Source organism: Sprattus sprattus (assembly GCF_963457725.1).
Source record: "Sprattus sprattus genome assembly, chromosome: 4".
Classification (NCBI taxonomy): Eukaryota; Metazoa; Chordata; class Actinopteri; order Clupeiformes; family Clupeidae; genus Sprattus; species Sprattus sprattus.
The window spans coordinates 27910201-27926153 of NC_137923.1; the positions used below are offsets into that span (position 1 = coordinate 27910201).

Below are 15953 nucleotides of genomic sequence, written 5' to 3' on the forward strand. Positions count from 1 at the left end.
TGGTTAGTACACACAAGTTGTTCACTTTAAATGGCCCTTTTATTTAGACAAGTTATGCATACAGGTACACAAGCAATGTTATAGTTAATTTCACCAAGACATGAATTGATGTAATTATAAAAATAAATGCTAATTTTAACAGTAAATCTGGGACAAACGTCTGGATTTTATAATGTATGAGTTAGACACCTCTGGTACAACGACAAAAGGGCTGGAGACTGGGTTAATACAAAAAGTTCAATGACTCTTCCGAAGGGATTGGTTTTCAAAGTAGACCAATGCTCATAGTTTAGGCCTTATTTGTCACAATACACCAGGGAAACTTAACGGGTGCTGACAAAGCTAATTGCAATTTAACATCCACAACAGCCCAACACTGAGTACAACAAAGTAGCACAACCACACAGAATGGGCAGTAGATGGGGAATTCCACTAGCTGTGAGGCCCTGTGTGTGTGTGTGTGTGTGTGGTTGAGCAGTTGTAGACAGGCGACAGGCCTATTAGGCTAAGGTTTAGTTGCACTGACTGCCTACCAAGGCATTTCGAATGTACAGTCTTCAGCTGAATGATAACCCACTCAAGATGAGACAGAACGTCCAAACTACTGTTCAGAAATCCCTTTACAATACACAGTATTATTACTCCTGCCGCAGTCTGCCACACCAATACTGCTGGGTTACCAAGTTATCACCTTTCCTCTGCCCTTACATAATTCATTTTCCAACTGACAATAGTATACACTTGATATACTGGGAGTCCCAGATTCAAGCCAAACAAATAAAAACACTGACATGGTGTTATAAATACTTTAAATAACTTAAACAAATGCCCACTCATGAGAAAGTATGTGAGGTGCAATTTGACCAGCCTCTGCAGATACAGTAATGACACTAAGTTTAAATTAAGAAAAGACAAACAACAGCATTGTAGTGGCACCATGATGAGAGTATAGGGGCAGTATTGCTACTGGACTCACAGGTCAGACCTTATGGTGCTCAGTAAGATATTAATAATCATAGTCTTACAAAACAAGCAGCATTCTCACTTAAAAAGCGAGCACAACGCCACTGCAAAGAAGCCCAGTTCCTCTTCCTCCAGTTTGTGTAGTTGAACAATCCAATGATGGGTTATTGCACTCTGGCCTCCACCATGGCGGTGGGCACAAGTTGGAGCGGTGAGGGGACACACCCATTCAGGTGGCGGAAGGAGTCTGCACCCAGATATGCCAGCAGCAGCTCGGTCCGCCTGTGTAGCAAGTGGAGCATGTCCTCAGCCAGCGTCTCCACGCTGGTGTAGCGAACCTTCTCCAGGTCGAAGATGTCCTTCAGAAAGAACAGCACCTGGTCCTGTCAACCAGGAGAGATTAGTGTCAGCCAGCTGATATTTCACCCTCTAATCCTGTGGCTTAGTAAATTAAAGGTACAGTATGTCGGATATACTGGCGTCTAACGGTCAGGCGGCAGATTTCAACAAACTAAATACCTGCCCCTTCAAAGTGTGTAGGATAAGTTATGGTGGTCATCAGGTGCCATAAAAAATGGGGAAGGCCCTCTATTGCCAGTGCTTTGGTTTGTCTGTTCTGGGCTACTGCTGATACATGGACTTGTTCAGACTACCAGCCCAAATCCTTTTTTTGGCTACTTTTGGATTTTTTTGGCATATGGCTGAAGTCTGAGCTCCAGATATCACTTGTAAAGCCAATGGAAGAAGGACTGTTTTCTTTCAGAAGGCTATCAACGTGTGAATACACTGCTTGGGTAGGGATACATCTGCAAAATATGTGCGACCTGGGAGAGTGTAGTGGGGCTCAATGTGAGAGAGTAGTTTACGGAATCCCACGTCTTCGACCACACTGAACAGCTGGTTGTCCAAGCCTGTAAACCTGTGATCCTTAGCCTTCTTGCTATCATGGTTATACCCGTGGGTGCTCTCTATAGTGGGTTGGGTTAGCAGGCGTTCCTCTGCATTTTTCTTGTTTTCATTCTCTGGTCAGCTTTTCAAACTTGCAATGCTCCGCTACGTGATTAAATTGGTTGTGTTGAAGGATTTGACCATAACTCTCCCACAAGGTATTTTATCCTTGCAAAGATTGCAGATGGCATGTGTGACATCTGTCTCGCACACTTTATAGTACTTCTGGGTATCCCTATTTTGTGTCACTTAACAACGACATCAAATCTATAGTGACAGAAATGGTGGAATTCATGCTGCTATATAGAGCACCAAAGAACTTACATCGATTGAAAAGAAAAGCGCCAAATACCTTGAGGAGTGTTAACATGACAACATGGAGAACAACAGTCCATGAACAGATGCCAAAATAAATTGTCTGCTAGCAAATTTTTGCTTTTGGGAAGGCTTCTGTACAGGCAAATCTGGAATCTACTTCAGTTACAGACGCCTATGTCATCACCACAGCATCCCATACAGATATTTTGGTTATGTCTGGACACACAAATCCAATCTGATCACTTGCAAATAACAGTGTGGACAGTAGTCTAAAAATTATCTGATTTGAGAAACACCCGTTTTGCCGGAAGTCTGAACAAAGCCGTGGTGGCAAACATGGTGGAATCCGTGGAAGAGGACCCGCTCCCTATGTATATATGAAGGGCACATTCTAAGCCAACATCTGTCCTAACATCTCTAAAACCTATAAACTGAAAATGACCTTGATGCATGGCTTAGTTTGTGTATGGTTTATAGCTTTAGTGGCATGTTATATGTAAAGGGTGACCAACCTTGAAGAAGCAGCAGAAGTCATGCAGGGAAGTCTTGGGGCCCAGGAACCCCCATGCAAGGACGGGGCTGATTTGCTCACAGACAGCATAGAAATGTGCAATGAAGCCATCCTGGATCTATCAGAAGGCATTGCACAGTGTTTACTATGTGTTATGTGAAAACAGCAGTAGCATTTACACCATTACATCAGAAAGATAAGAAGCTAGTTTCCCACATCTAAAACAAATACAGCATACCTTCATATGCTGTCTCTTTTGCTTCAGGACAGACCAACAACTTGATGCAACAGCCTGTGAGAACATAATGAAAATCTATTAGAGGGCTAAGGCTGCAAAGCGGTTCGGCACAATATCATTCACTTGGGAGATCTCTGAGGGAGAATACCAATGTGATGAGCTTACTGTCTCTTTGAAGGAGCTGTTCAGCCATCGATTGTTGACAACATTCTGAATGGATATAGGAGGATTCTCCAGGTCCTCAAAAGAGTCCATGAGGATGAAATCGAGGACGATGTCATAGAAGTTCAAATGCTTGACCTTATTGACAAACACAAGGAATAAAGTGACTAAGAGTATGCTAATTACTTGCAGAAGTGGATTTGGAAGTGAGCAACAGCTCAAATTAAGCCACAAGTGATATTCAGCCAAATTTTTTTTTTTTAATTCTTAATCCACAAACCACTTAAACTAGTAACTGTCAGACAAACAACCAGAACTATTAACAGGTAAGTGTCTTTCCCCATCCTTACCCTAGGTTAAAAGACTAGATTTGGTTTAAGAATATAATTACTCATATTGTCATTCACTGATCTCTGTAAAGCGCCTTGAGACTATTTGATGGTTTCCTGATTTATAATACATTTGCATTTAATATTGATCCCTCTGCAGCAGTACATGTACACTAGTACATGTGTGTGAGTTAAAGTCAGGAGGCAACCCTCACCCCGCGTGTGGCCAGCTCCACCTCTGTGTTTCCCCAGTGGTCAGTCTGCTCCAGGAAGGAGATCATCTCCTCAAACACCTCTTCAAATCTGTTGGGGCTCTACCAAACAGACGTCAGTCAGGAGGGAAAGGACAGTGGTGAGGTTTGGCAGCAATGCTGAACCAGATGCCCACACACTCACCTTTCGAGCCTTGACAATGATGGAAGCCAGGATCTTTTTCCCCGTATCAGCCAGGAAGTTTCTGGTGGTCCTCTCACACAAGATGGCCTAGGGGGAACGTGGAAGAGCGTGATCGAATGCATTAATGCAGGTCATTGCTGCATTCACTTTTGACTGGGAAATGAATCCAGTTTAAGAGCAGTTTAAAAACAACACAAGAGGCATACCTGACACGCCTGACGCACGCAGTGCAGCTTTGCTAGGAAGTCTGTGTCACCAAGGCATTCCAGCAGCTCGGTTCTGGAGGACAATATACAATGACGACAGTCATAAACGTTATAGTCATCAGTGAAGACTGCAACCGTGGAAAGGTTTGTTTATTTACTGATTTATTTCTTTAATTCCCTGTTTATTTCACATTAATAGATATTTTACACCCATCTGGATCAAATCCCCCCTTTTCACAGGATATTTCTCCCCCCCTCCCCCCTACCTCAGAACTCTGCAGGAGATTTTCCCTTCCTCAGCCATCTGCAGTGCCTCATCATAAAATGGGTAGTGGCAGAGCGAGCCTAGAACAAAGGCACTCCTCAGCTCCCTGTGCTCGGACAGCTGGGGAGAGAAGCCAAAAGATGGCGTGAGGCTGAGACATGAGGAGGACCATGAGTTCTGAGTAGAGGCCTGCACACCTTCAGGGGGACGGAAGGACCCAGTACAAAGGAGTGCGGCGAGGGACTACAATATGATTGCGGGTGGGTAGAAACTGGTGCATGTGTGGGAGAAAGACGACTTGCAGGACAAAATATAAATATATGTCTAAATATATCTCTATGTTTGGTCATGCACCCCCTGTCTAATGCAGATACTGGTCATCACAGTACATGACATTATAGGCATGATTTATGAAGGGAAACAAACAAGCTAGGAGGACTGTGGGGCAATAACGACGAAATCAAAACAAAGTGTTTTGGCATGTCCAGCCAGTCCCAGTAGAACAGTTTTAGTTACAGGTCACCTTAATGAAAGACCAGCCCTGCAACAAAATGGTAACTGGCCTCATTTACCGAACAAATGCCTATGTACGACTGAAAATATCAACCCCTTATAAAGACACAGTATACGAACTGAACTCTCAAACTGCCTCCTATAACAGAAGCTCCCTCTGTAATCCTCTACCGCAGAGCAAACTGCAGTGGGACTCAAATCTCAAAGCAGGACCGTGTGCATGGTAAACATGTAGGCATGTGTTGAAGTTATTAATAACCCCTCTGCAGTCCTCACATTGTAATGACCCAGTTTCCCCCCTGAAACTCCAGAGCACCCCACCAGTGCAGATTGGGAACAACCCGACTGCAGCACAAGCAGAGACTAACCGCTGGCGGTCTCAGCAAACCCCAACAAAACTGTGTGATTGATGTTAACTGACTTAATGACATGCGTGAAGCACCTAGCGAATGCGGCTCTACCACAAAAGCACAGCACTACTAACAACAACGCAAGAGATTCACCTCCCACCCTACTTTCACTGACCTGGCTCACATGAGCCGTTGGAATGATACACGGGAGAGATGGTGATAGAGAGACAGAAAAGGACAGAGACAGGGGGAGATGGTTGTGGCTCTGCCTGGGGATGGATTAGAGACGCCTGAGGTGATCTGGACTGGGCAGCGCTGATTACAGGTGGATGACCTACACTAGAAGTGGTGACCAGGCTGGCAGCCAGACGGTTGTCTGCTTCGGCAGTCTTCTTTAGATTATATGCTGATTATTAGTCCACGGTCAAAATAAACAGGAGACTGGCCTCGTGACTAGACCAGGACATTCCAGACACTTGCATGGGCGTTGACTCATAACAGACACTCTTTTTTTGGGAACTTCATAATGTCAACACAGTCACTCAGGCCTTCCATGCAAGATAGATCTGCATCTACATCATGTTGGGTGTAGTCTGCGTGGAACAAATGATTTGCCTGTGTGGTCTGTGACCACCATTGACCTTGTTTTCCTATATTCTGATATCAAGAGTTTACTGGCACATCGAACAACTTGTACGCTCTTGTGTTAGAACCTGTGAGAGCTGATGGTGGTGATGGTGGTCTCACCTCGCCAGCTGACACAAAGGAGTCGGTGGAGGCTATGCTCATGGTGTCCTTCAGACAAGAATCATCCAGATCCTCACGGCTAGAGATGTCTGTGTGTTTGTCTGGCAGAGAAAGATGGAAATAGCTTAGAGTTAGGACCATGAATTTACACACGCAAGCGCATGTTAGGAATGTCTCACAGCTTCTTAGGTTTCAGACAAGGTGTGGGATAATGTGTTTGTGTGTGTGTGTGTGTGTGTATGTGTAGGGGGCACTTGAGTTAGTTTTAAAGCTTTAGAAGGTCTCAGAAAAGGTCGGTAGGGTAGACAGCAGAGGTGGAAGACTGTATGTGTGTAGACTATATGTGTGTAGAATGTAACGCCTGTGTGTGCAGGAGGTATCAAAAAGTACAGAGAAATAACATTAATCTGATGGTTACAAGGTACCCTTTAATGAACACCATATCAACATTAGTTATCAGACGGAATTAGATGACAATATCAACATAATTCATCTGACAGAACCTGTAATTCAAAATGTAATCATTTAATTTGATATGTAAACAGGATTGGAGTTGTTCCAAGTTAACTTAGACTCTGACAATCCCTTTGTAAAACATCTCTGCCATAACCTATATATCTTGTTGTAATGGAGTTCCATAGGGCAGTCAACTCGTCCAACTGTTGATGCGCCCCCTAGTCATCTCGGGACTGTTCGGTCTCAGCCTAATGAAGGCCAAGCTAGGTCCATTGCTTTCGCGAGTAAGTCTCTTAACCATACTCAGTCAGAATATCCTGCTCATCAGCATGAGTTTTTCGCTATGACGTGGGCTATTTGTGATAAGTTTAGTCACTGGTTGCGGGACCAAAGGGTTCACTGTGTGGACAGACAACAACCCCAAAGCCAAAGCTTGATGCTTGCGATTACCCTTGGGTGGCTAAGATGGCATCTTGTATATTCCAGGTCACAAGAATGTGGTGGCGGATGCCCTGAGCAGAGAGCCTTAGGTAAAGGCCCAGAATTAGGCGCTGCCTGACTAGAACTCCTGAACGCTGATCTGCTTTAAGAGGCAAAAAGCTTGCAGGTGGGTTCTGGTCAGGACATGGTTCGCCTGTCATCAGAGCTTTCTGAAGCAAGGGGAACAGCAGGCAACTTCCATGTCCCACGGGGTGTGTGTTGGGGCCACACATGTCATTCATTGTGAGTCTGGTGGCAGAGGCTCAAGTGAAGAGGTCTTAGCAGTGTTGCATGACATGAGCCTTACCATCCAGGTCAAAGGCACAGTAGCCTCAGATGCTTAACAGTCTAACCCTTGCATGCATTTGCACTGTCCACAGGACCACAGGTTTTCTGCCTGATAAAGTAAGAAGTGTTGTGTATTTCTACCAGACAGACTTTCCTAAGCTAGCTGTCCCTACCATCATGGTCCCTACTCACCAATCGGAATAGTAAAGAATAGTGGCAAGTCACTACTGGTGAACTGAGCTGACAGTGCCAGCCTTTATGAGAGCCAAGTAAGTACATGGCTGAAACCTGTGTCCAAGATGGACCGCCAAGGTGTAGTTTCCTGCCAATCTTCTGTGACACACAAACCCCTATATTCCATAAGGAAAAAAGTCTAGTTGCCCCAGGCAACAGCTGCTGCAGCAAAAGGCGAGAGGCCACAACCTGGGTTACTGTTGCTAGCCCTGGGGAGAAGATGGCCTAATTGCAGTATGGCTGACAAGGGGCTGAAAGGCTCCGTTGCCTACACCACATAATTTGCCCTACCATTTACTTACATAGGCCAAGATGCCTAAAGGCACATTTTACACAAAAGACCACCTAATTATTGTCTTGGTTGTCTTTTAACTTGTGTGCGCTGATGCTGCTACCAGAGAGAGTTCCTCACCATTGCTGGCGTGTGATGAGGGGTCGGACACGCCCAGTGCCCCCTCAAACTGATCCTGGAGCCGGTACGCCCTCTGCAGCAACGACTCCAGCTTGTGTATAAACTCTGCACTGATGATGTCCTGCAAACAAACACAGTTATTAAAGTTGTATTTATTATATGACCAAAACAAATATAAAAGCTAGCAAAAAGCATCCGCTTGCTATGTATAATTGTAACCTCCTGCTTTTCAACATAAAGGTATGTCACATTTGGAACCCTTTATAAGTGAGGACTTTCACAGTATTCACAGTAGGGAAGCCTTCACTCACACTGAAATGCACTCTGTGAGATTCAGCTCCCTGACTATTTATACATTTTAAAGTGTATTAAGTTAATCTTAGAAGCAGCATTGAAGCTTAAGCTGCCTGGACCTGAGAAGCAGGTGAAAACAAAACCCTTTGATACTCCTATGGAAGTATGCCGTGCAATTTGTGCATTCCATTTTCATGAACCATGTTTCTATTTGATCATCCATTAAGCCTATGGGACACCATCAAAACAGATTCAGGCAGAGTGGCCATGTCAAGCACAACTGGGCGTCTGGTCATCGTAATCATTCATTTAGGTTGCACGACACCCTGCACGCAAAGCCATCGACTTGCACTCGTGGATACTATTTAAATCTGGCTTTGGTTTAGGGTTGAGGAAATCACTTCTTAGCAGCCGTTCAGAGTAAAAGTGGACTGCAGTAATCCTCTGGTTTGGAGAGCTCTAAACTCTCCTCTCTTACTTTTGGCAGCATGCTCACTCACACACATGGCAAATACTTGAAGGAGTCCAAATTTCTAGTGAACGAGACTTCCCCAAAGCACCACTACACCACACTTAGCGCAGAGACCACTGATGGGGGTCGATAGCATTAGCTCTCTGCAAAATGAGTCAACGGCACAGTTAGGCGCAGCAATCACAGATCAATAGGACTCTCAGCGTAGCAGAGGGCCAGGGGGCTAGGTCAGTGCCCACCTCCATGCTCTCCTCTGCAATGGCGTCACCGGCTCCCAGTTTCACAGAGGCGCAGCTGGCTTCGTCCTCAGCCTCTTGGCCGCGGAAGGTCAGGGCTTGCTCCCAGCGTCTCAGTGCCTCCTCAAACAACTCCATGCCTGTGGCCCCCCACACCAGAAACAGACAGAGGGAATCACTGGCCTGCAAGTAACTCTAATAGAAAAAGCCCTCACAGCAAAACCATACATTTACATCCGGACTTCTGCCGACTACAACTGAACCCAATTGCTAGCATCTTTAATAACCAGTCCCAGACCAGCCTCATCTAAGTGCCATCAGTACGTGCCAAAATGCATGTGTTAAAGAGATTAAAAGATTAAACTTACCCATCAGGTAGAGATTTTCAGGCGTGGTGACGGGGATGTTGACCATGCTGCAGAGGTCTGGGTCCTCTGCACTTCTCTCCCAGCAGCTGGAGCTGTTGGCACAGGTGCAGCTGCTGGAGGAATTAACACTTTTAACCTACAAACGCCAACAGAAACAAATAGGGACGGTTAGGAGCTGCGCCACTGGCAAGCATAGTCGCCCCTGTCAAGTCCATTCAAGAGACACAACAAAAAGCCTTTAACTAGAGAACCAAAGCCTGCATCTTAAAAAAAGTAATAAGTGGCGAAGTATACACATACACCTTGTTCATCTCAAGGAAAAAAATATTTCATCCATACAGCTTTTAATGGACAAAAAGAGAGGAGTACTTTACCGAGGCCAGACTCTGCAGGGAGCCAGAGAGCTTGCTGTACAGGGTTCCACCAGGAACCAGGCTACAGGAGTAGCAGCTTTTAGTGTTAAGGGGCAGGGTGAGATTCTGGTGGTTACTGGCTATGTTTGTGTCTGCAAAAACACAAAAATAACCAAAGTGCCACTGTGAAAGCAGATTTAAGCCTGTTCTTACAGCAGGAAATAAATACTGAGCATAAGTGAAGCAAAAAGCCATGTCGAGATAAAACATTATCTAATAGCAGCTAAAACATGGGATTTTTGTGGCAGAGCAGGACTTGATAAGTAATCACCTTTCTCTGGGGAAGCGAGGATGAAGTCAAATTCCTCCTGTTCCCATGGCGACTGAGCCTTTTTCTTCCCCTTCCCCTTCCTCCTTTTGAAGTGGCGGGCGAGGAAGAAGAGAGAGACAGCACCAAAGGCTGTGGCGGCGAACAGCTTTTTTGTACCAGGGCTGACATTTACCTGTGGAGAGATTAGACACACCACAAGTGCAGAAAGAGCTAGAGTTGACAAAAAAGCTTTGGCAAGGAGACCAACATTAATTACGCTACACAGAGACAGATACAATCACAGGGAGGAAGACACACACACACACACACACGCACACCACAAGCTTCTTTAAAAAACAACAAAGCGAAAAAAGAACAAATGTCTTGTTTTCAAAGGTAGCTGGTATAACATGCTCATGTGAAAGATATATGAACACACCATTCACAAAAGCCACCCAGACTATTCACTAGTCTGCAAACAGATTTTACAGCAAGCTATCAAACCTTTATAAATGCTCCCAGCTATGTTATTGTTAGTGTTTGCAAGGCAAGTATATTGGCGGTTAGCTAGTTAGCTCATTAGTTTCGTACAAAAAGCTCTATAATTGGTCTTTAATTAAAAGTCATGACTAATATTATATTATAATATTACAGGAACAATTGGCCCTCCAGTCTTAGTAACAGTCATTGAAACTATACAAAGTAACTGCACAGAAACCACCATCATATATTGTAAACAGAGACCACAACATAGCAAAACAGTCCTACCAGTCCAACAATGAATAACACATCCTTGGGGAGGGTATGCATCGCACAAACACCTGTGGTCCCTGGTACTTTCCCAGCTGGTCCCAATCATTCACACACCCACATCAAGTCCATTCCATTAACATCCAGGACATGTGGAAAGCCACCGCAGCCACTGCACTCTGTCCGCACCGTCTGGCTGACTAGTTAACCTGACCTTCAAATCCCCACCACCAATAGGCTTTGGCTGTGATGCAACACTCTGCTCTCATTAGCAATCAATCTTCTGGGGCTGTCAGCTAGTACTACGGTTGTATAAGCTTGGGCTGGCAAGACCAACACAAACAGTGGAGACTGACGGCAAAACACCTGAACATCTGAACTTGGTGAAATCTTTGTCAATAATGAAGTTGCCGGGACAGACAGGCACTGCCTGCAGGGCATGCGTGTGCTTCTGCACTGCTACACAGGAGGGAATGTTACAAGCAGTGCCAAAGGATGACAACAATGCACAGTGGGCCTGGGAGACGGACAGCTCAAGGGAAAGAGTGTTATATGAACACACCAATTCTATAGACTGCTTAAATGCTGCTTGCATGTGAATGCTACATAGCAAATAACACTACACAAGTGTGTTGCTTGAAGAAACACATTTTTATTTTTGTCTGCTTTACTCAGTAGGTGATGTTCTTGTAGTTTAAGTATTTAAACAAGAAGAGGCCCACTACCTCGGCCAAAGAATTGCAGAAGGAGAGAGGCAGGTCTACCACGCGCAGGGCCGCCACTTTGAGGGACAATGGCGAGCGGAGAGCGTCATCGGTCATTGTGGCGATATATCCATAATCCCGTTGATAAGGTCTTAACCTGTGGCCATCTTCATCCGCAGAATTTCAGACTGTATAAAAAGACAAGAACAGAATGTATGCAAATAAAACACTAATCTGTGTTAAGTAAACTCCTCTAAAGTGCTACTTTCTGTTGACTATTTCTGCCCGTACTTTAAATTTGCGCAGTTAGTGCGAGCGCTGTCGCTGAAATGACACTGAAGTGACACATCAAAATATTGTATGAAGCTACATGTTCACAAGACGGAGACAGCAGCGGCGCATCACATGATTATTGCTGGTGACAGTCCTATGCGAGAGTAAACATTATATAAAGACACCATTAACTGCGCGTTATATGAAATGTAAATGTAACATACTGAGATATCATCAACCCGCTCATCAAAATAACATTAGATCCGTTGTAACATCCATTAATGACATAACGATGATACTGCAGTCTGCAGGGCTCAACAACACTAGTGTCTCGGCTGCTGGTCACTGAATCGACAAAACAGACCCTGTCAAACACTCCAACGATACTGAATACATTTTTTTGCAGTTACGGAGATTATCCTATTGAGCTTAGCATAAAACATGTATTACAACTCTATGGCATATGACATTACTTCATTGTCACATCAGATGTGACAGTGTCACCTAGAATGTTGTTTGTTGAACTTACAACAGATGAAATCAAGACAGAGGGAAACCGTGCTGCCAGCAGCCCGCAGTCAACAGTAACTAAAAAAAACAGGCTCTATCCCGTGCCAAGTATGTCAATAATGAGGTGCTGAAAGGATAGCTTGCCAAGGATCCAACATGCGCTAAGAAGCTGAATAAAGCTAGTGAGCTAGCCTAGCGGTTATCCAATGCTGTATCAGTGATTAGAAGTAAATGACGCCTTAAGATGGTTGACGACCGAATGCATTTAGTGGTTTTGCTTATGGTACCTTTTCTTTGGCAAATAGACCATCGACTTCGTCAGTCTGTGACCACGGGCAGCAAATACATAGTTGAAATGCCTAATATATTCTGTCTGGTTTCGTCCGCAGACAGTTACGTCTGCATGCAAACGTCACATACATGCGGACATTTCCTGTGTCACGAGTCACGACCATTCTACTTTCTTAAATAAAAGTCTGCTAGTCTGCACCATTGGCCTACTACACCAACGCCCAAGCATAGATTATGTATGGTGTAAGGAAATAAAAGTCATACATTTAAGAACCATTTCTTTATTTAAAACAAACAAACAAAAAATGCATTATGCTTTCCATTCGAGATAGGGAGCTAATTATGACCTTTACACGAGGTAGGAGTTTAAAACGAAGATTTGTCTAAATTGCAGCACTACATTTTGTAATTATTTTTGTATTCGTTTTGCAGGCGTGTCGCTGTAAAGTAATAATGAATCTGGTAAAGAAGTTTGAGCCCCCTCTTCTGGTACACCTGCCTGATAGTTATATCCATAGGTTGTAACCACAGCAGTTTGCTGTTTTTCCATTGGGAGGCGCTTGGGCTGGGATTGGTTTCGCAAAGGATCATTGAGCTAACCCTCCGACAGATGGCAGTGGCATAGCGCTCCCAATGCTATCGTTTCACTTATTTCTTCCATTTCTCCCATCCACTCGGCATTACAGAACCGGAAGGAGCGACTTGCAAGTGTCATAAAGCGAAACCTTAGTGGATCAACCTGGAAGTTCTGTGTTAGCCTACACTCCCCCACGTCCTATGCCTACGTCGATCGGTGAAATATTTCATGAAACTGGTGAAGCAAGCATGTAATGGAATAATTTAATAAACCAATATTTTAGTAAGCTGGAACGATTCATCCCAATCACCACCGTCTTTAACTGGGAGGTAAGATTGAAAGGTTACTTGCGAGTGTGTTCAGTTCCTGTGGAGACAGGTTTGCTAGCAACCGTTAACGTTAGCTATCTATCTAGAGATCCTAGCTAGCGATGGCTGGCTTGTTAGTTAATGTTAGTTGGAGCTGTTCCATCCACCTTATCAGTGGTTTGTACGTCGCAGTTGTTTAAGCAATAATCGGAACCTCCTGAAGAAAGAGAGTATCGAAACGAGGCAAATCTTACTATGTTATAATGTTGTCTTTGCATCTTCATAGACAGAAAACGCGGTGACGTTTGTTAGCTAGCGTTAGCGTTAGCTATTTTATTGGCCGGCTGTCAAATGCTCCGGTCAGCTTTCAATGGCTAGCACGGCTTTGCAGACGTTTCCCTTTCGGTCACTAGCTGGCTAGCTAGCTAATTCGCATGTCATCAGTTTGCTATGTAGCGATGTTATTACTGTGATGAAGAGTTACCATAACTAACATGCACTGATCAATTGCGTTTCCTGCAGAATTGGTTTGCTGATCTGGTGGTTGCGGAAGCTTCGCAGGCATCTGTTTGAACTAACGTTTAGATGTATCTAACCTCATAAAGCTTACGTTTGGTTAACGTAAAGCTAGCTTGACGAAGGGTTAACATTGACTTGTAGTTATCCGCAAATGATGAGGTGCTACCCAATATGATGGGAAATTGCCTATCTTTAAATCCAATGAGGTATTATTGTATACGCCTATATACGTTAAGTTTGGCTAATCAACAGAGTCAATTCATCCAAAACCAAATGTCTGTTGTGTTACGAAAGGTTTTAATTAAACGTTACGTAAGGCGTGCCTACAGTAACATTACTGCACTGACTATTCTTTATTCGGCGTGAATGTCGATCAACGTTAGGTCTGACCAGTGAAGAAAACGGCTACAACAGTCCCCATCAAATGTCATAGGAGTAACGGCCTGTTGTGAGCAATTGTTTACATAATCTGACGTGATCAAATAGAATAGCTTGAATGCTCTCACTTATCTGACAGATATATTTCAGTTTTAACTATGGAAAGTTAATGGCCAATGTATGCATGATTGGTTTGTCTGTATTTCAAAGTCAAAGTAACTTTATTGTCAATTTCTTCATATGTCAAGACATACAAAGGAATCGATAGGACGTTTCCCACGCTCCCACGGTGAAACATATATAGTGCAGGCACAACAGATAAGACAAGACATTTCTTAATACTAAGTAAACATCCAGATTCACGTACAGCAGCATACGTTTCTGTAAAGTGAGGTTATGGTAGTGCAATTTGGTGATGGCAGCAAAAAAACATCCTGTAAGATGTAAGTGTGACATTTACAGTGCAAGTTGTAAAGTGGTTATGGTAAACGTAATACCAACGTGATTGTAAACGTATTACAAGTAGATAAAAGTGCAAGAGACAGTTTGTTGCAGAGTCCTGAGTGATTTTAGGGGGGGATTTGGTGTACACGTCACGTGCATTTTTTTTGTTTATGAACCAGATAGTCCAAAGTGGTTCACATGTAACACAAGCTTACAGCAATTATAACTAATGTGTCACTTCTATTTGGCTGTGGTGTGAGTTTATCTATTTTGTCCTTATTTCTGTATAGTGTTATGATTTACCTGCATGGACCTTAGGGTAGGAAGGATAATTGCACTGTTTATCAGTGCACCTGTTCCCCTCAGCCTATGCATTATTGTTATTTCTGTTATCCACATTTCTCACATGTGCAACTCAAAGGAGAGGTGTTGGCTCGGCTGAAACATAAAAGCTATGCTACATGAAATGCCCTTTTGTAAGGAAAGTATCCACTTGCAAACAAGTCAAAAATGTTTGAGTGTGAGTGTTGTAAAATGAGTGTTTTAGCATGTCTTGTGCCAAAGAAGAAGTCTGAAGTAAGACATTGGCTGTTGTTTGGCAATAGAGCAGGTGTTGAAGGATGTGAATTTTCCCCTCTATCTCACAAAAATATGAAATATCCAGTAGATCTATGTCCACTGTCTGATCTCAACCCCTACGTTGGTGTTGCCCAACCATATCAGATCAGATGTGGAAGATTAGCGCTTGGTTGAAGGTAAAGAGGCTGTCACTAGGGGTGGGAATCTCTTGGCACCTCACAATTCGATTCAATTCCGATTCAGAGGTCAACGATTCGATTCTAAACCGATTATCGATTCTAAACCGATTATCAAGTCTAAACTGATAAAACGATTATCGATGCATCTCGATTTTTAAAACATTTGAGTTTGCTACTCAAAGTCTCAAATCACTTCCTACTTTGTGTTTGATAATTAAAGAAAATCAACAGATGAATTACCTTCTCTATTTTTTTATTAGAGAAAAAGCTTTTCCTTGTCACAATTATGACCTTCTATAAACAATGCAATAATCGATGCAGCTTGTATTTTAACACAAAACGGATGTGTAACAAATAAATAATTAAATAAATACAAAAAAATCGAGTATGAACGTCTGAATCGAGACAGAATCGTTCTACAGAGAATCCCCTAGTTGTCACCATGACAATGTCCTGACGTTCCCTGATGTGGTCACATGTTGTCTAGTTCTCTCAGCATATTTATGGCATCTGGGCAAGATGTGCATTGGAACTTGAACACAGTAAGATTTTGTAAATGTGTTTGGTTATTAGGAGAACTCTGCTATTGACC

General features: G+C 43.5%; 1 protein-coding gene across 2 annotated transcripts; it reads right to left on the bottom strand.

The window, feature by feature from the left end:
• Positions 1-38: 38 nt before the first annotated feature.
• miga1 (mitoguardin 1) lies at positions 39-12475 on the bottom strand. 2 transcript variants are annotated; one of them, XM_080836829.1, is made up of 16 exons: positions 12374-12475; positions 11325-11491; positions 9871-10042; positions 9561-9691; positions 9187-9322; positions 8822-8958; positions 7817-7937; positions 5947-6047; positions 4338-4456; positions 4072-4144; positions 3866-3952; positions 3685-3783; positions 3144-3278; positions 2979-3032; positions 2742-2858; positions 39-1346 (listed from the first exon to the last, which is right to left on the bottom strand). In XM_080836829.1, the coding sequence occupies exons 2-16, from the start codon at positions 11418-11420 to the stop codon at positions 1128-1130; spliced, it is 1797 nt and encodes a 598-aa protein (XP_080692955.1). In that variant the 5' UTR covers positions 11421-11491; positions 12374-12475; the 3' UTR covers positions 39-1127. The 2 variants fall into 2 exon arrangements, with proteins under 2 accessions (XP_080692955.1, XP_080692956.1); XM_080836830.1 differs by lacking the exons at positions 11325-11491; positions 12374-12475 and adding an exon at positions 10618-10778.
• Positions 12476-15953: the final 3478 nt, after the last annotated feature.